Here is a 26224-nt window from a genome sequence, read left to right as displayed (position 1 = left end):
GTGGCATTGTAGGATAACCCCAAGGTCATCAGTTCAAACCCACCAATCAATTCTCTGAAACCCTGTATTGGCCTGCTATGAGTCAGACTGACATGGTGGCACTTAACAACAACAACAACATGAATTGATTGCTGTAACTTTAAGGTATATTTTGTGTGTGTGGTGCTGGTTGGTTTTATTATTCCACATAATTTCTGTACTGACTTCGTTCTGTTCGTGGGTTTTCTTTTCGTTGTCTTTTCTGTTGTGTTAATGCTTAATCTTTCTTGTTTTCCACTTTAAAAAAAAATATAAAGGTATATTAAATTTCTTAGAGGTAACTTTGTAATTATTAATATTTTCTCCACTTTGAACAATCTGTTTTAACTTGAAATCACCTTGAATTCCTCACCATTTAGAAATTCTGTATCTACAATATCCCATCTTTTTGCTTTGTAGTTGACTTCATTATAAATGAATATCTCTGGGTCTCTATTTCAGTTTTGTAGGCTTGTTTAACTTTAACTACTTCTATATCCGGATTGAGTTCTGGGTAGTTTTGTTATATAGGTTAATCTCAGGTTGTTGATTGATACTCTTGGTTCTCAGTCCAAAAGCATCCTTCAGTATTGTTTGTAAAGATTTTTTGGTTATTGCCTCTATATTTGAGTTGCTAAAGAAGACTGGTGTGGCGCTGTGGGTTAATGCACCAGACTGCAATGCCATTTGAACTGCAAGGTCAGTACTTCAAGCTCACCAGCTGCTCCTCAGAAACCCTATACAGGGTCGCTATGGATCAGAACCGACTTAACAACACTGAACAACAACAACAAAGAAGACGATTAAAGGTACCAAGGGCTGCTAGAAGAACAAACACATCTCAGTTTGGAGAAGTACAACCACAGTACTCCCTAGAAGTCAAGATGATCAGATTTCATCTCTCATACTTTGGACGTATTATCAGGAATGACCAGTGCCTGGAGTAAACATCATGGTTAGTAAAATGGAGCTTCTGCAAAATAGAGGAAGATCCCAAATGAGATGGAGTGTCACAGTGGCAACAGCAATGGCTCGAGTGTAGCAGCAATTGTGAGACCCATGCAGGACCAAGCAGTGTTTCGTTCTGTTGTACATAGGATTGCAGTGGGTCAGAACTGACTTTGTGGTACCTAACAGCAACAACAATTTGAGAAACAGCTTTGCTTGATATATGATTCTTGGTTGGCAATTGTTTTCTTTCAGAGTTTTCTATAGATGTCTTCCCATAGCCTTCTTGTCTATGTGGTTCCTTCTGAGAAGTCAGGCCTTATTCTTTTACGTTTTCCTTTGTAGCTAACATTTTTACTGAGATGCTCCCAAGACACTTTCCCTATCTTTTGTATTGGAAAGTTTGATTATGATATGTCTTGGTGATTTTCTTTTAGGATCTATCCTGTTTGGGGTTCATTCAGCTTATTTTCTCATCATTTTTATGTTAGGGAAATTTTTTCCCAACAATTCCAGTGATTTTCTCTGTGCTTCTTATAGTCTCTTCCTGTTTTGGGATTCAGATCACCCACAAGTTATTTCTCTTCAGGGCATCCCACATAATACTTAGGCTTTCTTCTGGCTTTTTCTTTCTTTGTTCCCATTGTTCTTCTAGCAAACAAGTATTGAGAGATTTGTCTTCAGGTTCACTAATTCAGGCTTCCATTGCTTCAGATCTACTTCTCTGCCCTTTCATTGTATTTTCCATTTCTGAAATCTTAGTGTTAATCTTCTGGATTTCTAGTTGTATGTTTTATTTTGTTTCAAATGTTGCATTTATTTCATGTTTTTTTTTTTTTAATGTTTTATTGTGAATTATGTGATAGTTTACATGGGAGAACATTAGCTTTACGTTTGTCCTATCATATATCGTTTCATTGCCATGGTTACAATCCCCTCCATGCATCATCAACTAACCACCAGCCTGCCCCTCCCACCCCCCCCCCCCCCGCCCCAGTCATCAGCACACAGCTGCTCTTTATTTCATCTGTTTTTTGTTGTAGTGTTTTCTTGAATTCTTCTAAAGTTTTTAAATCTGTTTTCCTCGATCTTTCTGCCAATCCTTTAAAGGAACTTAAATATCATTCTTTTTCAATTAGCTCCATTATCTTTTCTTCCTCATAAATATTTTCTGGCTCTGCATCTTGGTCATTTATTTGAGCCATTCTTTCTGCTTTCTTCGTTTGAGCTAAAATTGTCTGTTGTCTCTGGGACATTGTTATATTGTCGTATTTGCATTTTACTGATGATTATATGTTGAATTGTTCCTAGGTTCTCCTCAAATAGTTCCTGTGGGTGTCATTAGAAACTGGAAACATGTACACCTTAAAGAGGACTGTTTTTGTTGTTGTTAAGTTCCATAGAGTTGGTTTAGACTCATAGGGACTCTGTATAGTGTTTCTAAGGAACAGTTGGTGAGTTTGAACCACTGACTTTGAGGTTAAAAACAACCTTGTTGTTTAGTGCTTATTCTACAGTGCCACACTAGGATGACTAAGGGTGGCTAAGGGTCATAAACTCCCAGGTTCCACCATCTCTTTATGATCAATAACCTGATCTCTTTTATGATTTTGAGTTTCATTCTACAATTCCGCCCCACCCCCCACCCCCCACCAGTGTATCCAGGATCTTCTTTTGTGATCCCTTTTGTAATAGTTGATAGTGGTAGCTCTGAGGTTATGGAGACTGATGTTCATGTGATCCAGTAGTGAAATAGACTAATTGTTTCCATGAGTCTTCTATTTTCATTACTTTTCTTCTTATCTCCAGATAGGGATATACCAATAATTACACCTCAGATGGCTGTACATAGACCAAGACACAGATGTTTGAACAGAACACGGGGATACTGAATGGTTTTCAAATCAGGAAAGATGTGAGCCAGGGCTTATTCTTTCATCATGTTTATTTAATCTATATGGAAAGCAAATAATCTGAGAAGATGGATTATATGAAGAAGAACCTGTCATCAGGATTGGAGGAAGACTCATCAACAATCTGTGATATCTAGATGATGCAACCTTATTTGCAGAAATCAAAAAGGACTTAAGATAATAATGAAGATTAAAGATCACAGCTTTCAGTGGGTTGCACCTCAATATAAAGTAAACAAAGATCTTCACAACTGGGCCAATAAATAACATCATGATAAATGAAGGAAAGCTTGAAGTTGTTGAAGACTCCATTTTGATTGGATCTACAATCAAGTCTTGGAATCATCAAGCCTTGGAAGTCAAGAGTTCAAAGGACTTCTCTTATTTCTCTAGTATACATGTCAAGTATAGAGATCACTGGGTTCTATGGTAATTCTATTTTTAATTTCTTAAGGAAACACCATGCTGTTTTCCACAGTGGTTGTACCAGCAGTAGATGAGGATTCCAGTGTGTCTGCACAATTTTAAGTTTGATTTTTTAAATGATGTTGGTAGTTGCTCTTGAGTTGGCTCTGAGTCATGGTGACTTCATGGACAACAGAACAAAATGTTCTCTGATCGAGTGCCATCTTTCTAACCCTTGGGATGCTGAAGTCTATTGCGGCCAGCCCCATAGAGTGCCTTTCAATCCAGCATTACATTGGGCTAATTCTTTTGTGATCCATGGGATTTTCATTAGCTCATTTTCAGAACCAGATCATCAGGTCTCTCTCCTTAGTCTCTCTTAGTCTGGTAGCTCCACTGAAACCTGTCCTCCATGGATAGCCCTGCTAGCCTATGAAACCCCAATGGCATAGCTTCCCATATCATAGCAACACCCAGGCCATCATCTCCTTGCAGTTTCTTCCCTGTGACTAATATTATTCAAAGTGCATTTCACTTGGACTCACTTTTGTTTCTTAAGTACGTATTATTTCTCAAAGCATACAATTCAGCATCGTTCAATAATACTAAAGTTTCTAGAATTTAAAAAAGCAATTAAAGGAAACCGATCTGAAATATTGGAAGCTATTGAATGATGCTGAATAGTATCTATTTAAGAAACAAAAGTGAGTCCAAATGAACTGCAAGGATAATAGCATCTGGAATGAATCATAGAAATTAAGTTAACCAAAGGAGATAAAAAAAGTGACTATTAGATCCATTTTTAAACCCCCTAAGGTGTTCTTTTAAAATTGTATATTTAAAGAAATGTTTAATTCCCTACTTTTAAATTACTTTATAACACAGGAGAACAGTTTGGAGGCAGAAAGATAAGAATAATGAATTATATCTTTCCTTTCTTAAGTGGATTACTTTTCATGAGGTGGTGGAAAGCTGTAACTAATAGTATAGTTTTAAAAAATTGGTTTCCTCTTAGTATTAAGGTCTCACCATGGTAGGTCATCTCTATTCTTCCTTGAAAAATATCAAAAGTTTCTTAAGTTGTCAGAAAGAAATATAAGAGATACATAAAAAGCAATTTCAAAATTGAGGAGTCTTAGGGCCGTGGACATGGTTAAGTGCTGAACTACTAACCTAGAAGCTGGTGGTTCAGACTCATTCAGGTGTACTCAGAAGTAAGACCTAGCAGCCTGCTTCTAGGCGGGGTTAACATGAGGCTGTTTGACCTTTGAGGATTCTCATTAGCATGTGCTCTACAGAAAGATCCAGCTCTCCTCTGTCTGACCTGAATTACCAGATTCTACTGCACAAGACCTTTTTAAAGTGTTGAAGAGCAAAGATGTCAGCTTGAGGACTAAGGTGCACCTGACCCAAGCCATGGTATTTTCAATAACTTCATATGCATGCAAAAGCTGGACAGTGAATAAGAAAGACCGTAAAAGAATTAATCCTTTTGAGTTATGGTGTTGGAGTAGAATATTGAAAGTGCCATGGGCTGCCAAAAGAACAAACAGATCTGTGTTGGAAGAAATGCAGCCAGAGTGCTCCTTGGAGGCCAGGATGGCCAAACTTCTCTCTCATACTGTGGACATGTGAGGAGGGACCAGTCGCTGGAGAAGGATATTATGTTTGGTAAGGTGGAGGACCAGAGAAAAAGAAAAAGACCCCCAGCAAGATGGATTGGGAAAGTGGCAGCATCAATGGGCTCAAGTATGGCAACAATTGTGAGGTTGGTCCAGGATTGGGCAGTGTGTCATTCTATTGTGCATAGGGTCGCTATGAGTAGGTACCGACTCGATGTCACCCAACAACAATAACCATGGTTTTGGCATCCTGATGTGGCACTGTGGGTTAATGTGCCAGTCTGCAAAGCTGTTTGAACTGCAAGGTTGGCAGTTGAAGCTCACCAGTTGCTCCTCAGAAACCCTATACGGGGTCGTTATGGCTCAGAACCAATTCAACAGCACTCAACAACAACAATGGTTCTGATGGTAACTTACTATATAGCAAGTCTTCTTCCTTTACGCAAGCCAGACAACTTAGGTGTGCTTCATGCTTTTCTATTAAATCAGTATTTCTATCCCTTTAGATAGTGTATACTAGGAGTTCTGAATACTCATTGGTTAAAGCACTTGGCTGCTAGCTGAAAGGTGAGTAGTTCAAATTCACCAATTGCCCCATGGCAGAAAGATTAGGCAATTTGCTTCCCTAAAGATTGTAGCCTTGGAAACCCAATGGGGCAACCCCACTCTGTCCTACAGGGTCATTGTGAATAGCAATGGACTCTATGGCAAGGGTTCTGTGGTTCAGATATTGTGAAAGGTGCTCTCTGTAATGACAGAAAGCAGTGTAAAAGCTTGTGTGTGAATGGTAGAAATGTTAACATGAAATGATCTTAAGAATGGAAGTACTATCCGTCTTAAACAACTCTATATGAGACTCATCTTGATTTTTTAAAAATTATCATTAATTAGAGAACAAAAACAGTTACTAAACCTAAATACACATTTCCTCTTTAAAGAAAACAGAGCTGGTTTATAAAATTATTCTGAAGTCTTATATTTTATAACATTTGCTACATTCTTTGTCAAGGATTCTTTGCTTTGTAAGGGGAAACAAAACTATACTGTAATCTAACTGAACGCATCACTTGATGTAAATTTTAGTAAAAGTACTTGATAAAACAGTAAAGACACTGGAATTATATTTAGCTTATGGCTGAGCTCTTAGCATCTAAATGACCTCAAATGTATCGCGTTTTTTCTCTAGCAGGGAAATCGAATCATTTTACACCCTTATTCATCGTTTAAAAATCTTTCCCTCTTTGTTTAGTTCTGAAATACCATCACAATTCACCTCATCTCTTGGTTCATTTTCACATAGGATGCAAGATTGGCTGTTTCCTCCCGACAGAGAGAGACCAATAGTTACCCTTTAGGTGACTGTTCAAACACTTTAAGACTCCAGTCACTACTCACCAAAATAGGCTTTAGAACACTGTCTTTGTGGGCTACTCATGAGCCAGAGAGTTTTAACATTTATCTAAGACACAGCAAATGTTCTTTCATTCCCAACTATGTTTGTTGCATTAAACTTTCTTAATAATGTATAAATATATCAATTATGTACTTTTTCATATGTAAGTCACTTTGAGTGCCTACAACACAATTATTTTTATTTTTCTTGTAGGTACTAAAAACTATAAAATAAATTCATTTTATTTTTAATGTATGCCTCCTGAACGAAATGGTTAAAATGATCAAAGTGAAGGTATACTAGTTTCAGAATTTAGGTGTAATTCCTTTTGTGTGGACCACTCCTTGGAGAAGGACATCATGCTTGGTAGAGAGCCAGCAAAGAAGAGGACGATCCTCATTGAGATGGACAGACAAACTGGCTATAACAACAAACTCAACAACTGTGAGGATGGCACGGAATTAGACAGGGTTGGGTTCTGTTGTACAGAGGGCCTCCATGAGTGGGAACTTAGTGGATGATACATAACAACAGCATTATGTGTGTCAAAGAAACAATCCTGCTGAGGGCGTTTTGCCTAATGAGAATGAATCCTATCATAGTTATAGATGTTGTTGGTGTTGTTAAATGCCGTCAAGTCAGTTCTGACTCACAGCTACAGTATAGGGTTTTCAATGAGTGGTCGGTGAGTTTGAATCTCTGTCCTTGCTGTTTAAATGGACTCTCCACCTAGTGGTTTTCCTGCAGCACCACACCAGGGCTCCTGGGTATAGATGGGTCTACTATTATGAAGCATCTGCTTAAGTGTGAACCGTGTGCATCTACAGAGCACTGAACAGACTGCTATGGTTAGCACTGATGCCTCTGGGTGTCCTCCGTGGGCTATGTAAATGCAGAAAGCCTAGAAACCCTCTGTACTCACCTTTCACTGCTAGCTTAGCTCCCTCACGTCTCCTGTGTCATCACCTCGGTCATTGATATTTTACCAAATCAAAAACCAAGTCAGCTGTCTTTCAGTCAGTCTTGCTCAGGGAGACCCCCTGCATGTCACAGTAGAATTGTACTCCCTAGGATTTTCAAAGGCTGCAAGTTTTCAAAAACAGACTCAAACAAACAAGCAAAAACTATCTACTGCTTAGAGTTAATTTTTACACATAAGGACCCTTGAGGATTAAGCAGAACGACACCACCAGGTTTTCAAGACTGTAATCTTTATGAAAGCAGACTGCTACATCTTTCTCCTACAGAGCAGCTGGTGGGTTTGAACCATTACCTTTTTGGTTAGACACTGAATACTTTCAAGCATTCCATCACCCAGGCCTTTTTTGCTTTTACACCTCTGAGTGAACTCAAGCTTCCAACTTTTTGGTTTGTAGTTTGGTGCTAACCTATTTGTTCCATGTAGAGAATCCATTCTACCACATCATCTCTCCATAATGCTTGCATTGCTTTATGCTGGCTCAAATCTCTTCCCTTCCCAGGCCCCCAAATCCTTACCTGGACCCTCTGGAACTTCTTCTCCATAAGGAGCAAACTCCCCCGTCCATCATTAATGCTCTCTGTGCACTTCTTGACTTTCTTTGCAAACGGGCTCTCCTCCGAGTACTTTGATTCAATGTGTGGTTCTTTCAAATGATTGATATTCCTTCAAACCCATGGATATCAGCCCTAGGGAGTTGCAGCTTGAAACTTCCTTGTTTCCCATGATTCTTGCATGCATGATCCTCACACATTTTGAAACAATCAGAAACATCTGACTTTTAATGTGATTCCACCACAGTTCAGTTCAGTAAGAATTAATTGGATGGAAAGTGCCTAAATTCTGCCTGGAAGTCATGGAAATACAAAAGAAAGACAGACTCAGTTTCTGGTCTCAAGGACAGACTGGTTTAATCCACCGGTTCTCAATTTGATAAAAATGCAAATTCCCAAACCCTGCTCAAGACTCTGACTCAAGAAAGATTTCTGATAAACATAGAAAACTATCTTTTAAAAGGATTTCCTATAAAAGAATTTTGGTACAAACGGATCACCTGGACCTGTATGATCCTTTGAAAAAATAGTTTTACTTAAGAAGAATATCAGATAATTAGATGAAATTTAATATATATGTATTTCAATTTCCAAAGAAGTAAAACTACAGCATGTCTCATTGGGTATACTTAAAGGTAAATTGAATCCTGAATTATATAAAACAAGGCTGCAGGTTAGCACTGAAGCAAGCTAGGTTTGGGTTTAATTTTTCTTTCTCTCTCATATTGAAGTAGTTGACTTAACTAGACTAAGTATTTCCTTAAAATATGCTTTTCATTGTTGTTATTACGTGCCATCAACTCAATTATGACTCATAGCGACCCTGCATAGGGCTTCCAAGGAGCAGCTGGTGGGTTTGAACTGCTGACCTTGTGGTTTGAAGTCCAGTGCTGATCCTACAGTGTCACATGATAAGTCTTAAAAACATGCTTATTCTTTTTTTTTAAATATGCTTAGTCTTTTTAATTAGAATTTTTCAGAAAGCTGCTAGACACCATTGTGCTAATTTTGTCATACTCTCCTAAGATATGTTTTCTATCCAGAATTTCTCTTCCTCAGTTTTTAATATATAAAATTAGAATTAATAATGTATCCATCACAGGATTTTTGAAAGGATTAAATGTGAAAAAAGCATGTAAAATTGTTTTTCAACTCTAAAGTGCTCACAATGAGCCATCCCTAAGGTTGTAACCATTGCAGGCTTTTTTCTGTGACTCTAAGCAGTTAGGAATATTTAATCCCATTTTTCAGATGAGAGCATTTCTATTTAGAAAAGTTAAGTCATTGGCTCCAAGTCTTAACACAACTTGCAATTTAATTTCACAGTTTGGATTCAGACTCAAGACTTGCTCCTGCCAAAGATCAGGCATGTACCCAAAACCTACAAGAGCTACCATGCAAATAAGCCCATGAGGATACACAACAGATGATACACAGCAGTATACCACTGTTGTGGCTGCTATCAAGTCACAGCAGAGTCCTGGCACCCCAGGCACAGTGGAACAAAACAGTGTCCAGTCCTGAACCATGCCGTGATCACTTAGAGATTGGACCACTGGGATCCAAGGGCTTACTTACAGTGATTGATTTTCAGAAGTACATTTCAGAAGACTTTCTTCCTAGTCTGTTTCATCTGGATTATCTACTGAATCCTGTTCAATCACAGCATCACTCAGGCTCCCACTGAGAAATAGGTCCTAACTGCACTTGAGGTTCATTGGCTGGGACCTGAACCCATTCTCGCACATCCAAGGATGGAATTCTACCATTGCCCTCATAACCCACCATTACAGAAAGACCCCCCACTCACCACTCTTTGTCATTCTACTCCTGCATTTCCTAAACTTCCTGGTGACAATTTACCTGCTCAAACAAACCCCAAACCAAACCTGTTGCCATCTTGCAGATCCCGACTCAGCGCGACCCTATAGAGCAGGGTTGAATTGCTCTATAGGGTTTCCAAACCTGTAATCCTATGGATAGTTTTGAACCATCCATCTTTTTGTTCCTGTTAACAACACCAGATTCTAATTTCCCCAGACCTGCATTTCCAGAAGATGAGATGAGTGAATGCCTTTGATGAATCATGCCATCAAGGACTTCCGAAAAACATGATTCTGCTGATCTCTTTTCTACTTTTAATGGTTTCAGTGATTCTCCCTGAAAGATATTATTTTCATCTTGCATTTAGGGTTTTGACTAAATCCTCTGACAGAAAGCTCTGGCCCATGAAGAGACAGATGTCAGCAGCACGCCCTGTCATTTCTTGCCAAACCTTCTCAATGGTCTGCTTTTTGGCCAGCTGTAGGGGAAGACCATTCAGTCCCACCCCCAACACCTCCTATATCAATAGCCACTCCATGCCATTCCTTGTTCCTGAATTGTCTGTAGAAAGTCTCTGGCTAGCTGCACTGGGGAGTCGGGATTCAGGTCAGCAAGAAAGACTCTAGGATTATTTTTTGCAATCATCAGCAAACTTGCTTTGTGCCTGGCTGAGGCTTCCAGTATTATAACAGAGGGGTGAAGCTTCTCAGAAATGCAAGCATTCAGGAGAGTTCTTACAACATTGACATTTCGATGGGTTTTGTCACCTCTGGAGTCATTATGAATCTCCCTTCTTCACCAACTTAAATGTGCTTTTGGAAAAAAAATAATTAAATAAAATAAATGGACAATAAGATAGAGAGGCTCCTACACAGACACTTAAGTCTGATAAAGTAATGATCATGATATAAAAAACAATGACGTGCTAACTGCCCCTTTTCTATGCCTTTCACAGCATCAAGATTATAAACTCCATTTGGGAAGGAATATTTTTTGTTGTTGTTTTTTTCCCTCAAGGTTTCCCAAGCAGTGTCTGGCACAACACACTAACGAGTACTCAATAAATATTTATTGACTAAGTGAGGAAAATAAATTTTAATACATTTTTGCAGCCATAAATATGATTATGTGAACACATCATTGGTTTTGACTGTTCTAGACTGGGTAGAGTTAAAATTGTAGATTACTTAAGACAAAAGGTGGTATTATTCTCCTTAGGATAGAAAAACTTGGGTGTTAAAAACTTGGGGCAAAGCTGGGCTAAAATATGCAAAATCAGGAATTTTCTATTCAGTGCATCCAGTTTCTAACCTGAAGGTCAAAGCCATGCAGCTCATGATCTGAATCCTCCCTCAAACTTATTTTAAAAAAACTTTAAACCATATATTTTTCTTTAATTCAGAAATATTTACATATAATCCAGGCTTCTGTCTTTCTGTAGAACACTAGGTTATCTGGCTGTACCTGCTGTTGCCGCCCAGTCAGCACAAACTCAAAGCTACATTTTGTGAATAGAACTGCCCTGTATGATTATCTAAGCTGTAATCTGTGTGGAACATACATGCTCATATGTAAATTCAGACTGAAGCTGAAGACAATGAAAACAAGTCCACGAGATCCAACATATAACTTGAATATGTCCCACCTAAATTTAGAGATCACTTGAAGAACAGATTTGATACATTAAATACTAAAGACTGAAGACCAGAAGAGTTGTGGGATGATATCAAGTACATCGTACAGGAAGAAAGTAAAAAGTCATAAAGAAGACAAGAAAGAAGGAAAAGATCAAAATGGATGTGAGAAGAGATGCTGAAACTTCCTCTCCAGTGTAGAGATGCTAAAGCAAATGGAAGAAATGAGGAGGTATGACAGCTGAACAGAAATTTTCAATGGTCAGCTGGAGAAGACCAAGTCAAATATTACAACAAAATGCAAAGATCTGGAGTCAGAAAACCAAAAGGGAAGAACACGCTCAGCATTTTTCAAGCTGAGGGAACTGAAGAAAAAATTCAAGCCTCAACTTTCATTATTGAAGGGCTTTCTGGGCAAATTATTGAATGAGGCAAAAAGCATCAAAAGAAGATGAAAGAAATACACAGACTCACCGTACCAAAAGAAAATGGCTGATGTTCAACTGTTTGAAGACAGCATATGATCAAAAGCCATTGATACTGAAAGAAGAAGTCCAAGGTACATTGGAAGAATTGACAAATAACAAGGAACCATGAATTGATGGAATAAAAATTGAAATCTTTCAAAAAAGTGAGGCAGCACTAGAGGCATTCACTCATCTCTGCCAAGAAATTTGGGAGACAACTATCTGGCCAACTGATTGGAAGAGATCCGTATTTGTGTCTATTTCAAAGAGAGGTGACCCAACGGAAAGCAGAAATCACCAGACAATATCTTTGATATCTCATGTGAGTGAAGTTTTACTGAAAGTAATAGAAATGGCTGCAAGCATACATTGACAGAGAACTTCCAGAGGTTTAAGCCAGATTCAGAAAAGGACGTGGAACGAGGGATATCATTGCTGATGTCTGATGGATCTTGGCTGAAAGCAGAGAATACCAGAAAGATGTATACGGGTGCTTTATTGACTATGCAAAGGTTTTTGATTGTGTGGATGATGACAAACTATGGACAACACTGAAAAGTATGAGTATTCCTGAACACTTAATTGTGCTCATAAGGAATACGTACCTGGACCAAGAGGCAGTTGTTCGAACAGAGCATGGGAACACCAAATGATTTAAAATTAAGAAAGGTGTGTGACAGGGTAGTCTTTCACCATACCTATTCAACCTGTATGCTGAGCAAATAATCTGCGAAGCTGGGTTATATGAAGAAGAATGTGGTATCAGGATTGGAGGAAGACTCATTAACAACCTGCAATATGCAGATGATACAACCTTGCTTGCTGAAAGTGAAAACAACTTAAAATACTTACTGATGAAGATCAAAGAGCACAGCCTTCAGTATGGATTGCATCTCAATGTAAAGAAGACAAGAATCCTCATCACTGGACCAATAAAAAATATTCTTATCAATGGAGAAAAGATTGAAGTTGTCAAGGACTTCATTCTTCTTGGATCAACCATCAACACTTATGGAAGCAGCAGTCAAAAAATTAAATGACGTATTACATTAGGCAAATCTGCTCACAACAGTTTTTTTAAGTGTTGAAAAGCAAAGATGTCAGCTTGAGGACTAAGGTACGCCTGACCCAAGCCATGGTATTTTCGATAACCTCATATGCATTTGAAAGCTGGACAGTGAATAGAGAAAGACCATAGAAGAATTAATGCATTTGAGTTATGGTGTTGGAGAAGAATATTAAAAGTACCATGGGCTGCCAAAAGAACAAAGAGATCTGTGTTGGAATAAGTGCAGCCAGAGTGCTCCCTTGGAGGCCAGGATGGTCAGACTTCATCTTTCATACTTCAGACATATTGTCAGGAGGGATCAGTCACTGGAGAATGATAATCATGTTTAGTAAGATGGAGGGTCAGAGAAAAAGAGGATGACCTCCTAGCGAGATGGATTGACAAAGTGGCAGCATCAATGGGCTCAAGTGTGGCAACAATGGAATGAAATCAGTATTAGGCAGTGTTTTGTTCTGTTGTGCATAGAGTTGCTATGAGTCAGTATCGACTCACTGGCACCTAATAATAACAGCAACAATCTGTGTGGCACTGTAGCATAAGCACTGGACTGCTAACTGCAAACCCACCAACTGCTCCTTGGAAACCCTCTATAGGGTTGTTATGAGTCACAATCAACTCCAGAGAACCTAACAACAACATACATACATATTCTAGCACCTTTCTCTTGCCTTGGCATTATGCAGTAGAACTTGTTACAATGAAAGAAAATGTTCTATATATGTGCTATCCAGTACTTTAGTTTCTAACCACAAGGGATGCCAGCACATATTCAAAAACTTTTAAAAACAAATAACTTCTCATTATTATTCAATGATGCTGTGTATCTTTGGATGTATGTGGAGTAATGGTTGCAGACATGATTAATATGTTAAAAAAATATATTTACATGTATTTGTTGTTGTTGTTAAATGCCGTTGAGTCCGTTCTGACCCATAGCAGCCCTGTATAGGACTTCTAAGGAGCAGCCGGTGAGCTTGAACCGCAGACCTTGTGGTTCAAACCAACATTACAGTCCAGCGCATTAACCCATAGCGTGCATCAGGACTCCAATGATTATTTCTTTCTCGTTGCCATCTGCTAATAAGCTGACATCTGGTAAACAGTAACATTTCATTCACTATTGTGTAGGAGGATAAAGAGGGAAGCTTTTTTAACATCCGAAGAGCTTTTCTGATAAGCCTAAAATTTACATTATTTCCACTATGATTTTGTAGTTATTAACTGAGGGTCAGTTCTGCCTGAGGACATATCTAAAACACTACTGACATCTAGTCAATTCTGGCTCATAGTGGCACATTTTAGGATTTCTGACACAGTAAATATTTCCCAGAGCGGACTGGCTCATCTTTTCCCCTCAGAGCAGCTGGTGGGTTTGAACTGCTGACTGGACTGTAGCAGTCCAACACCTACCCCACAGTTTCCGTCTTTCCTAAGAAATGAGACAGCTGGGTTTAAACGTATCTTAGGTCCAGGAAAGAGAACCCCGTATAGGGTGCCCATGAGTCAGAATTGAGTTGATGGTAACTAACAAGAATCAGAACCACCACCTGGTGTGAATAAATGCGGGAAGATGTGGCTCTGGGAATAGATCTGGCTAAAAGGTGGTTGGAATTCTAGACGGATTTGAGCTCCATATAATCAGATAAAGCAGGGTAAGCACTGCATTAGTAACCTTTAGATCAGGGGTTCAGGAAACCCTCCACAGGGTCACTAGGAGTCAGAACTAACTCCTGACATTTAATTCAGGACTTAATTTCCACAACTTGCACAACACCTTGCACAACAACAACTTGCACAAAATCCAGTTTCAGCGTCAGTAGATTTCTCAAGCTCAGGAAGTCTTGACATTCTGGGAAAGGTTATTACTGTGGGTGACTGTGTTTAGTAGCATCTCCACCCCCCCAGAGGCCAGCAGTCTCCCCTCCCCCAGTTGTGAAAATCAGAACTGTCTCAACACAATTGGCCAATATCCCTGAGGAACAACATTATCCTCTCTGAAAAAGACTGTTGTAGGTGGAGGGGCCCAACAAGGAAGGGAAAGAGAAAGAGTTCTGTAGAAACCATCTTGTCTCCTTGTAAGTTTCACTTTCTAAAAATATTCTTTCATAGGCTAAAACCATCTGCAGAAACTGTATGTATTCAAGCAGATGCGGCAGCTATAAAGCTTCCCACTTAGGAATACACAGCTTTAGTGGACCTATGGGGAAACTCCTTTTCTCAGAATTTGGCTTTTGTATTTTCAAATTTTTGTACATCCAGTTACTGTCACACTGACTCGTGTACAGCTGGATACACAAACTCAAGGAACACTTTCAGCTGCATCTTCATTAGCAACTCTGCAGGCAAAATCTCTTGTCCTTTTGAGATGTTTTGTATTCAAAGCAATTGCAAAAGGAGTATTTGCAGATTTCACTGTCTACTTTAAACCTGAGTCTTTGTCTTTATTATCACTGTGGTCTATTACTATTGGCCAATTGTATTTGCAGCTTAAGCTGGGTGTCGCTGTCTATATAGCCACAGCTGTTATAGTCTTGAACTCTGGGACAAACACTACTTCTAATAGTGCTAGTGAATCAATATAATACACATCTGACCCTCCTAAGTGGTTCAGGAAACCTGTATATGAGACCTCAGAGGCAAAGCCAGACCAAGGAAGGAATATGCTTAGAAAACAGTAACAGAACAATGTTCAGATTCAAATGCTTATACATATTGGAGATCTGTGCATAGTCAATTTCTGAATGCATAGTGATTATTTCTTACATATCTTTGCCTTAGTTATTAAGCATCTGCTCTACTAATAGATTACAGACAAATATAATTTCAGTCCATGGACTTTATGTCATGAATACATTTGCTTTGCGGTTTGTTCTTTCTCTTTCCATAGGAGATGTAATTTTACTTTATGTTCTAAAGCTCAGAACTTGAATTTACCTATCTTAAGAAATAAACATCTTACAGAAATTTTCCTTAAATATTTTCTGGGTTCACAGTCTTAGGTGTCACTTGAATTAAATCACCCCCGTTCACACCAGTCAAGAAAGAAAACAATGTATTGCATTAGACAAATGTGCTGCACAAAACCTCTTCAAAGTGTTTAATAACAAAAATGTCAGTTTGAAGATTAAGATGCTCCTGACTCAAACCAAGGTATTTTCAATAGCCTCATCTGCGTATGAAAGTTGGACAGTGAATACGGACTACCATAGAAGAATTGATGCATTTCAGTTACTGCATTGGAGGAGAATATTGAAAGTACCATGGATTGCCAGAAGAATGAAGAAATTTATATTGGAACAAGCATATCCAGAATGTTCCTTATAAACTAGGATGGCCATACTTACCTGGCAGGGGCGATACCATGATCATGAAGGTTGTTTTCCCATGGCGAGGCTTATCCATTGCACTCCGGATGTGCTGACCCCTGCGATTTCCCCAAATGTGGGAAACTCGACTGCATAATTTGTGGTAGTGGGGGAATTAAAAAAACAAAACAAAAAAAACTAGTATGGCCAGACTTCAGACATGTTATCACGAGGGACCAGTTCCTGGAGAAGGACATCATGTTTGGTAAAGTAGGGGGTGATTGAAAGAGAGGAAGACCCCCAACAAGATGGATTGGCATGGTGGGAGCCCCAATGGGGGTGAGGATGAAGCAGGACTTGACAGTGGTTCCTTTTGTTGTGAATAAGGTTACTACGAATCAGAATCAACTCAAGGGCACGTAACAACAAGAAGTCATAGCTCCAATGGAGTGTTGTGTGGTACCAAGCTCCTCAACACAGGGAGACTAGAAAGAACCGCTGCTTCTGTTTCAGATTCCTTAACTCAACGGTAGACCTTCTTCACCTTTTCTGTCATAACAATGGTGATAGCTCATGTTAAACATTCAACACACACTGAGCAAAAAGTTCCAAGCTATGGTCTAGGTGTGGAGGCATTTTTTAAAAAAAGGAAACAGAAAGAAAAAAATAAGAAGGGGAAGGTAGGAAGGAAGAAAAGCAATAATGAAGGCAGGAAAGAGGGAGGTATGGAACAATGGGAAGTACCGAGACACTGATTCCTGCTTGGGGGATCTAGTCTAGAAAGCATTATCTCTGTTTTATGTGGTGTGCACGGAGAGGGTTGAACATTCGGAAATTTAAAAAAATAATTTTTTAAGTGCTTTGAAATCATTGAGTAGTATTCCATGCACATTTAAGATTTTTTTTTTTTTTTTTTTTTTTATGTAGAGGGGAATTTCTCAGGGTAATATAACTGTAGTATTCTTCACTTATATTGAAATAAGATACTGCTCCAGGATTCTGAATTTAGCAGCTGTTAGTATATGTGTCGCTTGCCACACTCATAAAGATTTTTAATGTACAAGAACATAACTTGTAGCTCATCCCTTATATGACTGGATGCATTATTTATACCTTTGTACCATTATCATGTGTGAAAGGAGCAATAATTAATTCACAGGGAAAAAGAGTCCCTTTGTTTCTTGCCATTTACCTTCCATCCTTCCTGGCAATGCTTTCAGTTGTTCAGCTATAGCTCCTGCTCTGTTCCAACACACTCGCATTTCACATTTCTGAGAAGACATCCTTTCAAAGGGAATTAGCCTGAAAGCTCATCACAGAAGTCTGAAAGCTTAACTGTATTCCCACAACTGCAGCACAGATTCATGGGGCTGAACGAAAAGGCCTTAATGTATATACACAAATTCATTCATCTGTAAGGTGATATGCATACATTTGACAACAACAAAAAAAATGTTGGGTAAAACATATCATTTTTGCCTTACAGATATTAAAGTACATGACAGCTCTCTGATTCATCATTCTTAACATCATCAGGTACTTTGAAGCAACAGGATGAAATAACCCCACCCACATGTTTTGTTCTCATGAATGGTCTGCATATATCTATTAAGTGTGTTTACAAACTTTAAGAGTCCTGGTGTGGCGCTGTGGGACACAAGGTTGGTGGTTCAAACTCACCAACCACTTCCTGGAAACCCTATACAGGTTCACTATGAATCATAATCAACTCAATGACACGTAACAACAACAACAGCAACAAACATTAATCCCCTGACAATTCTCATAGCTCCATCTGTAGAAACTATAGCAAAGGCTACATTTCTTCTCCCTTTTCCCCAGCTCTATTCTGATGAACTGCAAAGTTGATTTGAACTGCAAGGTTGTTGGTTAAAGCTTACCAGCCACTCCTCGGAAACCCTATATAGGGTCACTATGGGTTGGATCTGACTCAAAGGCACTTAACAACAACAACTCTGTGCTAAAATGGAGGATCGAGGTCATGGTTCATCTGCCCCCAGAATGGACTACATAGCGAATCAATCCAATTGTTCATAGGCAAGCTAATTTTGGAGTTCAGATGAGGAACTCAGTCCTGGAGAGAATGCTCTATGTGTTTCCTGTTGCTAAAGTTTCCATTTATTTCAAACCTCGGAAACCCTATACAGGGTCGCTATGGGTCGTAACTGACGCGATGGCACTTAACAACAACAACAAGGAGGGCTTGGGGGGAAGCGACTGACTACTGATGCCTTTAAATGAATTTTCAGGACGGGAGTCAGCCAGGTGAAATCATAAACATAAAATATTTCAGGGCTGAACATCGGTACAGATAACAGTGCTGAAGTAATTCATTCTGGCTACATCAACCAGGATGTATTTGCAAAGCTGGATGATGAGAGAATTTCAGTAGTCGGAAACAATGAGTGAGAATTTTATGAGGGAAAGAGTACAATAAACAGCATTGTCAAAGCACCAAAACAAAATATTCGGTCATCTGAACTGAAGCTGAGTTCTCATTGGGATAAAATAGAAAAGGCAGAAGTCAAATTTCATCTTCAAGTTATTTGAACTGTATTCCGCTAACAGCAGTCTACTGTTTGAAAGCCATCTAAGAAAGACATTCATTTTTGTAACGGATTCATCTGTCCACATTAACAAAACAGGGTGGGTTAGAAGACTGAAGGATCTACCGATCCCTAACTGAGGATGAACTGCATTTGTGACTCTAGATATTTCACAGTACTTCTATTTGAGACAGTTGAGCTCAGAGTTTGGACTAGCTACAAAATGTGTGAGAAGTTCCATATGTTGAGTCCAGCAGGATTCACAGCTGTTGTAGGACTTCAAGCCTGGAATTGCACACGCGTCAGAGGAACGGAGGTCCGCTGCCTTGTCAGGTCTGTAAGTGTTTACTGAATGCCAGCTTCCATTTCTGTATGAGAATGAGACCCTTACTTGTTTATGCAAGACTGTCCCACGTTTGTACTTCAGGAGAAATGTTCTTCAATCACGGCAGAGATTAGCTATGCTTAGTAGCTGTGCTCCTGAAGTCGTCTTCACAAATCCATCAGGGTGACCAGACTTTACTTTTCTTAAAGACCGCACATTCATTCCCTCTAAGCCCTTTCTCTTCCAAAGGGCGATCCCAGTCCCGGTGCGTCATCCTCGTTCCCTCCGCTTCCCCATTCATTTGTCATCCCGGCATCTGCCCCTTTCTCCCATTCCTCCCCCGACTCCTGTCCCACTCCCTCCACCAGCCCAGGGGCAGTGATCGTCTCCCCTGAATCAATAGGACTGCCTAGGATCTCCACACGCCCAGGTTTGCAAACTTCCCTCCTCCCGCCACTCGCCGCCTGGAGCGCGCGCTGCCGCCGCAGCCCAGAGCCCGCGCGCCCGTGTCTCCGCGATAGAATCCGACGGGTACAGGGCCCGCTCCCGCTCAGGTCCCGCCCCCGTCCATTGCAAGGCCCGCCATTGGCTCGTGGTTGACTCCGACGGGCGCCGGCCCCGCCCCGCCCCGCCCCGTCCGTCCTGGCCCCGCCCCCGTCGGTCCGCGTCGGCATCTCTCGCCCTTCCCGGACCGCGCGGCCGGAGCTGGCTCGGAGGAGCGTCTGCTTCGCGGCCTGTGGAGACGGCCGTAGAGCGCCCGCCGCGCCAATACCCGCTGCCCGCTGCCCGGCGCTGTCCGCGCGCCCCGAGGCCAGGCGGGTCCGGAGTGTGGGCGCGGCAGAGGGGTTGGAGCCCGCGGGCCGCCCCCGGCACAGCAGTGTTCTCGAACTCTCCACCTCGGCCTGAGCGGGAGCCAGCGCCTCGGGAGAGCCGGCGGGGACCTGCCGAGGTAAGGGGACTCGGGTCAGCCGGGAGCTGAGGCCGGGGCCGACGCGTTCGCAGGAAACCCGAGCAGATGCTAAAATGCAACAGGCGGGGCGGCACGGGAAACTCGCCGGGCGGAGACTTGTCCTGGACTGAAACTTGGGGGGTTCCGCACCCGCAGACGCTGGAGCTGCGCCTCCAGCCTGCCTCCGAGCTCCCTCTGGCGGCGGTTTCTCGGGACGCAGAGTGAGGCTCCGAGAGACGGGCTTTCTCCTTGGGTAGCAAGTGGCTCCGCCTCGCAGTTCCCCCTCCGGTCCGATGAAAGCCACACCCTGCCTGGATTTTACAAAGTCCATGGGACATCCCCTTGGTGAGCGGGACTAGCAAGAAAGCGCGCAGAAGTCATCTCTGTGTTCACCTTATTTTACTAAAAACCTTTTTGACCGTAATGCAAGCCACACGTCAAATAGGAAAACTGTCAGGAAAGTGATTTCATGCAGTTTCTTGTCCTTCATGGGATCCTCATATGTGTCTTTATAATGACAGCACAGCCTGGGGAGACAGACACTGAGGTTGGGCATAACAGATTGCACTGGGGTTCTAACTTTCCATTGAGTAACTGCTGAAGATTTGAATCCTTGCTTTGTGTCTATTCCCAGCCTCCCTGTATCCTCACAGACTGTCTTTGTTCTGTTTTGTTTTCCCCCTTCCTCTGCCCCCAGAAAAGAGTGTCATGGAAAAGGAACAGAAAAGAAATGCCAGTGTTGCTGAACGGGGAGTTTTCTTTCCCGGCTGATGGCTACTTCAAGATGGGAAGAGACGAAATCCCTAGATGGCTGAAGAAATTCCATGTTTCCCATTTTCCAGATGAAGCTGGGAAAAGAATACATGAAAATGCTTTCTCAGGATCATGATAGGCTACTGAGTAAGTCAGCCTAAAAGAGACATTTGAAACGAGAGCAGGAATTTAGATTTCTTGTAAACCATGTAGAACTCTGGACATTTGTTGAGGATGTTTTGGGAAGAACAAAATGGAAGAAGAAAAAGTTCTCAAAACAAACAGTTGAGAGCAACAGCAGCTGAATGGACTGCAAGACTTCTAGTATTTCATCAACATTTCTAGGGGAATGCCAGCACATCCTAACATGGGCTGATTGTCTGGCCAGTGATGCTTTGCTAGGCTAGAAATGACTGACTTTGGTTTTGAGAGTGTTTTTCCTTCTTTTTTCATAATGTGTGTTTTCCACTCTTCATGTTAAACGAAAGATTTATGTAAATGAAGTAAATGCTGAATTCTTAGTATGTTTGACTATCATACTAGTGTTTCCTGTTTGTTAGGAAAAACGGAGATTCTAACATTCTTTGGAGCTTTACTGGAAGCCAAACTGTTAAAGGGCACAGATATCCAATATAAGTTTTCTCATTTTGGTAACTGCAGCTGATTTGAATGAGCCGTATGGCAGGTGGATTTCACAGCATATACAATTTACTGTCTTTGTTTTATCAAGGCCTTAAGTGTATGTTTTGTACTAACCAGATGGGAAACACATTGAGCACTGTGTTTGACATGTATGCCTAAGGAAAAACAACAACAACAACAACAACAACAAACTCCCTGATGGATCATGGCGTTAATGTTTACAGGACATTTCTTATTTTTAGCATTAGTGATGTTTGGTTTCTCTACTTTTGAGGAATCTGTGAGCAATTACTCCGAATGGGCAGTGTTCACCGATGAAATCAATCAGTTTGAAACCCAGAAAGTACAAGATTTCAGACCCAACCAAAGGCCGAAGAAAAGTATGCTTCATCCAAGTTTATACTTTGATGCTGGAGAAATCCAAGCAATGAGGCAGAAGTCTCGTACGAGCCATTTACAGTTGTTTCGAGCGATCAGAAGTGCAGTGACGGTTATGCTGTCTAATCCAACATACTACCTACCTCCACCCAAGCATGCTGATTTTGCTGCTAAGTGGAATGAAATCTATGGCAACAATCTGCCTCCATTAGCATTGTACTGTTTGTTGTGCCCAGAAGACAAAGTCGCCTTTGAATTTGTCTTGGAATATATGGACAGGATGGTTGCTTATAAGGACTGGCTGGTTGAGAATGCCCCAGGGGATGAAGTTCCAGTTGGCCATTCTTTAACAGGTTTTGCCACTGCCTTTGACTTTTTATATAACTTATTAGATAATCATCGAAGACAGAAATATCTGGAAAAAATCTGGGTTGTTACTGAGGAAATGTATGAGTATTCCAAGGTCCGCTCCTGGGGCAAACAACTTCTTCATAACCACCAAGCTACTAATATGATGGCGTTACTCACTGGGGCCTTGGTGACTGGGGCAGACAAAGGATCTAAAGCAAATATATGGAAGCAGATTGTAGTAGATGTGATGGAAAAGACAATGTTTCTGTTGAATCATATTGTTGATGGTTCTTTGGATGAAGGTGTGGCCTATGGAAGCTATACATCCAAATCAGTCACACAGTATGTTTTTCTGGCCCAGCGCCATTTTAATATCAACAACTTGGAGAATAACTGGTTAAAAATGCACTTTTGGTTCTATTATGCCACGCTTTTACCAGGCTTCCAAAGAACTGTGGGTATAGCAGACTCCAATTACAATTGGTTTTATGGTCCAGAAAGTCAGTTAGTTTTCTTGGATAAGTTCGTCTTAAAGAATGGAGCTGGAAACTGGTTAGCCCAACAAATTAGAAAGTACCGACCTAAAGATGGCCCAATGGTTCCCTCCACTGCTCAGAGATGGAGTACTCTTCATACTGAATACATTTGGTATGATCCCCAACTAACCCCACAGCCTCCTGCTGACTATGGTACTGCGAAAATGCACATATTCCCTAACTGGGGTGTTGTTACGTATGGGGCTGGCTTGCCATATACCCAGGCCAATACCTTTGTGTCTTTTAAATCGGGGAAGCTGGGAGGGCGTGCTGTCTATGACATAGTTCACTTTCAGCCATACTCCTGGATTGATGGCTGGAGAAGCTTTAATCCAGGACATGAACATCCGGATCAGAACTCATTTACTTTTGCCCCAAATGGGCAAGTCTTTGTTTCCGAAGCTCTTTATGGACCCAAGTTGAGCCACCTTAACAATGTGCTAGTGTTTGCTCCGTCACCTTCGAGCCAGTGTAATAAGCCCTGGGAGGGCCAGCTAGGAGAATGTGCACAGTGGCTCAGGTGGACAGGTGAGGAGGTTGGTGACGCCGCTGGGGAGATCATCACTGCCTCTCAACATGGGGAAAGGATGTTTGTGAGTGGGGAGGCAGTGTCGGCGTATTCGTCAGCAATGAAACTCAAAAGTGTGTATCGGGCTTTGCTTCTCTTAAACTCCCAGACACTGCTCGTTGTTGATCACATTGATAAGCACGAAGATTCCCCGATCAGTTCTGTCAGTGCCTTCTTTCATAATCTGGATATTGATTTTAAGTACATCTCGTATAGATTTATGAACAGATACAATGGCGCTATGATGGATGTGTGGGATGCCCACTACAAAATGTTTTGGTTTGATCATCATGGCCATAGTCCCATGGCTAGTATTCAGGAAGCCGAACAAGCTGCCGAATTTAAGAAACGGTGGACTCAATTTGTTAATGTTACATTTCCAATGCAATCCACAAGCATGAGGATTGCATATGTCTTCTATGGGCCATATGTCAATGTGTCCAGCTGCAGATTTATTGACAATTCCCAATCGGGGCTTCAGATATCTCTTAATGTCAATAATACTGAACATGTTGTTTCCATTGTCACTGACTACCATGACCTGAAGACAAGGTTCAGTTACCTGGGATTTGGTGGCTATGCCACTGTGACTGATCAGGGCCAAATCACACGATTTGGTTTGGGCACACAAACAGTAGGAAAGCCCATAAGACATGATAGAGTTATTTTCCCCTTTGGATTTAAATTTAATATAGCAGTTGGATTGATTTTGTGCATTAGTCTGGTGATCTTAGCTTTTCAGTGGCAGTTTTACATTTCTTTTCGAAAGCTGATGCGGTGGATACTCCTCCTGGTGATTGCCTTGTGGTTCATTGAGCTCCTGGATGTATGGGGCACTTGCACTCAGCCCATCTGTGCGAAATGGACAAGGCCAGAGGCCAAGACCAGCAAGAAGTCCTTGTCATCTGAAGAGCACTATATCCATCTTCCCGATGTTGTCATTACCTCACTTCCTGGTTCAGGAGCTGAAATTCTCAAGCAACTTTTCTTTAACAGCAGTGATTTTCTTTACATCAGGGTCCCTACAACCTACATTGATATTCCTGAAACGGAGTTTGAGATTGACTCATTTGTAGATGCCTGTGAGTGGAAGGCATCAGATGTCCGCAGTGGTCATTTTCGTTTACTCCGAGGCTGGTTGCAGTCCTTAGTCCAAGACACAAAACTACATTTGCAAAATATCCATTTGCATGAGCCCAGTAGGGGTAAACTGACCCAATACTTTGCAGCCAACAAAGACAAAAAAAGAAAATTGAGAAGGAGAGAGTCTTTGCAGGAACAAAGAACCAGAATGAAAGGCACCTTTGACAGAGATGCTGAATATGTTAGGGCATTGAGGAGACACTTGGCCTTTTACCCAAGTGCACGACCTGTGCTGAGTTTAAGCAGTGGGAGCTGGACGTTAAAGCTTCCTTTTTTCCAAGAAGTGTTAGGGACGTCACTGAAGGCCTTGTATGTTATAAGGGACCCTCGGGCATGGATTTACTCAATACTGTACAGTAGCAGACCAAGTCTTTACTCCTTGAAGAATGTACCAGAGCACTTATCTAAACTGTTTAAAATAGAGGCTGGTAAAGGCAAATGTAACTTAGATTCGGGCTATGCTTTTGAATACGAATCATTGCGGAAAGAATTATCAAAATCCAATTCAAATGCTGTCTCCTTGTTATCTCATCTCTGGCTAGCTAACACAGCAGCAGCCATGAGAATAAATACAGATTTGTTGGCTGCCAGCTACCAGTTAGTCAAGTTTGAAGATATTGTGCATTTTCCTCAGAAAACTACTGAAAGGATTTTTGCCTTTCTTGGAATTCCTTTGTCTCCTGCTAGTTTAAACCAAATATTATTTGCCACCTCCACGAACCTTTTCTACCTTCCCTATGAAGGGGAAATATCGCCAACTAATATTAATGTTTGGAAACAAAACTTGCCGAGAGAGGAAATTAAAGTGATTGAAAACATCTGCTGGACCTTGATGGCTCGTCTAGGATATCCAAAGTTTATGAACTAGGTGCTGCAGGTCAGCAGAAATTTGCACTAATACTTTCCCTCCCAATTTGTGGATATGAACTAGAACAGTTTGTTTATTCTTGTACTCTGTGTGTGTGTGTATGTGTGTGTGTGTGTGTATTTTCAGTCTGTTACTTGCACAGAGAGATTATTTTAAAAAGACACCATATTTGGCCTAGCTTGATTAATTTTTTTCTCACCACTTTCCTTGCCTTTGCTTCCGAAATGTTTTTCTGCTAAATGTTTCTGCTGCAGAGGTGTAGATGAAGTTCTGTCGGAGGGATCTGGGGAGATGGAAAGATTTTAAAGGTTTTTTGTCTTAACTTTTCTTCATCTGTAACTGTGCTGCATTGGGACCTCACACACTGCTGAAGGCCTTACAGTTGCTGCTTTACCCAAGCATCTTAGGCTTTCAAGAAGGACTACAAAGATCCCTCCCTGTCTTTTTTACAGAAGTCTTCTAACACATTTATCTTGTACACACATGCAAAAAAAAAAAAAAAACCCTTTTACTGTGTGTAATAAATACTCACTGCTGTCACTGCAGAAGAGGAAGGATAGTCAAAGGCTCCTATGAAAATATTGTGGAAATACAGACTGCATGCATTTTATCGAGGTCAGAGACAGTGACCTTAACAACCTTTTTTCTTTTTTTTTTAAAGAAATAATAAGGAATGTGTCTAGGAAGAGTTTGGGTGCCAAAGGATGCTAGATTATTTTCCACGTACTTATATGTTTAAAACTCTCCTTTCTCTTCGTTGCCTCCCTGAATCCACAGCTGTTCCCCGTCATACCACTCACTCCCTACCTAGCCTGTCTGTCTCTATCAAGAAAAACAATAAGTAGTTACTAATTGCCAAACTCCCGATATTTGTGGGGGATTTTGCCCCCCTGATGATTACTTGGGCATTGCAGCCTAACACAGGTTTAGAATCCAATTTCTTTTTGTGGAATGATCACTGTACGTATGACTCAGAGAAAACAGTGCCACTGTTGGCAGCGTTCTATAGATGA

General features: G+C 40.9%; 1 protein-coding gene across 1 annotated transcript; it reads left to right on the top strand.

Annotated features, from left to right (window-relative positions):
- Window positions 1-21217: 21217 nt before the first annotated feature.
- On the top strand, window positions 21218-25211 carry LOC102812091 (dermatan-sulfate epimerase-like protein-like). Its single transcript, XM_006837550.1, has one exon. It carries the CDS (start codon window positions 21573-21575, stop codon window positions 25209-25211), a length of 3639 nt encoding a protein of 1212 aa, XP_006837613.1. The 5' UTR covers window positions 21218-21572.
- Window positions 25212-26224: the final 1013 nt, after the last annotated feature.

This window comes from Chrysochloris asiatica, unplaced genomic scaffold, assembly GCF_000296735.1.
Source record: "Chrysochloris asiatica unplaced genomic scaffold, ChrAsi1.0 scaffold00021, whole genome shotgun sequence".
NCBI lineage: Eukaryota > Metazoa > Chordata > Mammalia > Afrosoricida > Chrysochloridae > Chrysochloris > Chrysochloris asiatica.
This window is presented reverse-complemented; position numbering and strand designations above follow the sequence as displayed.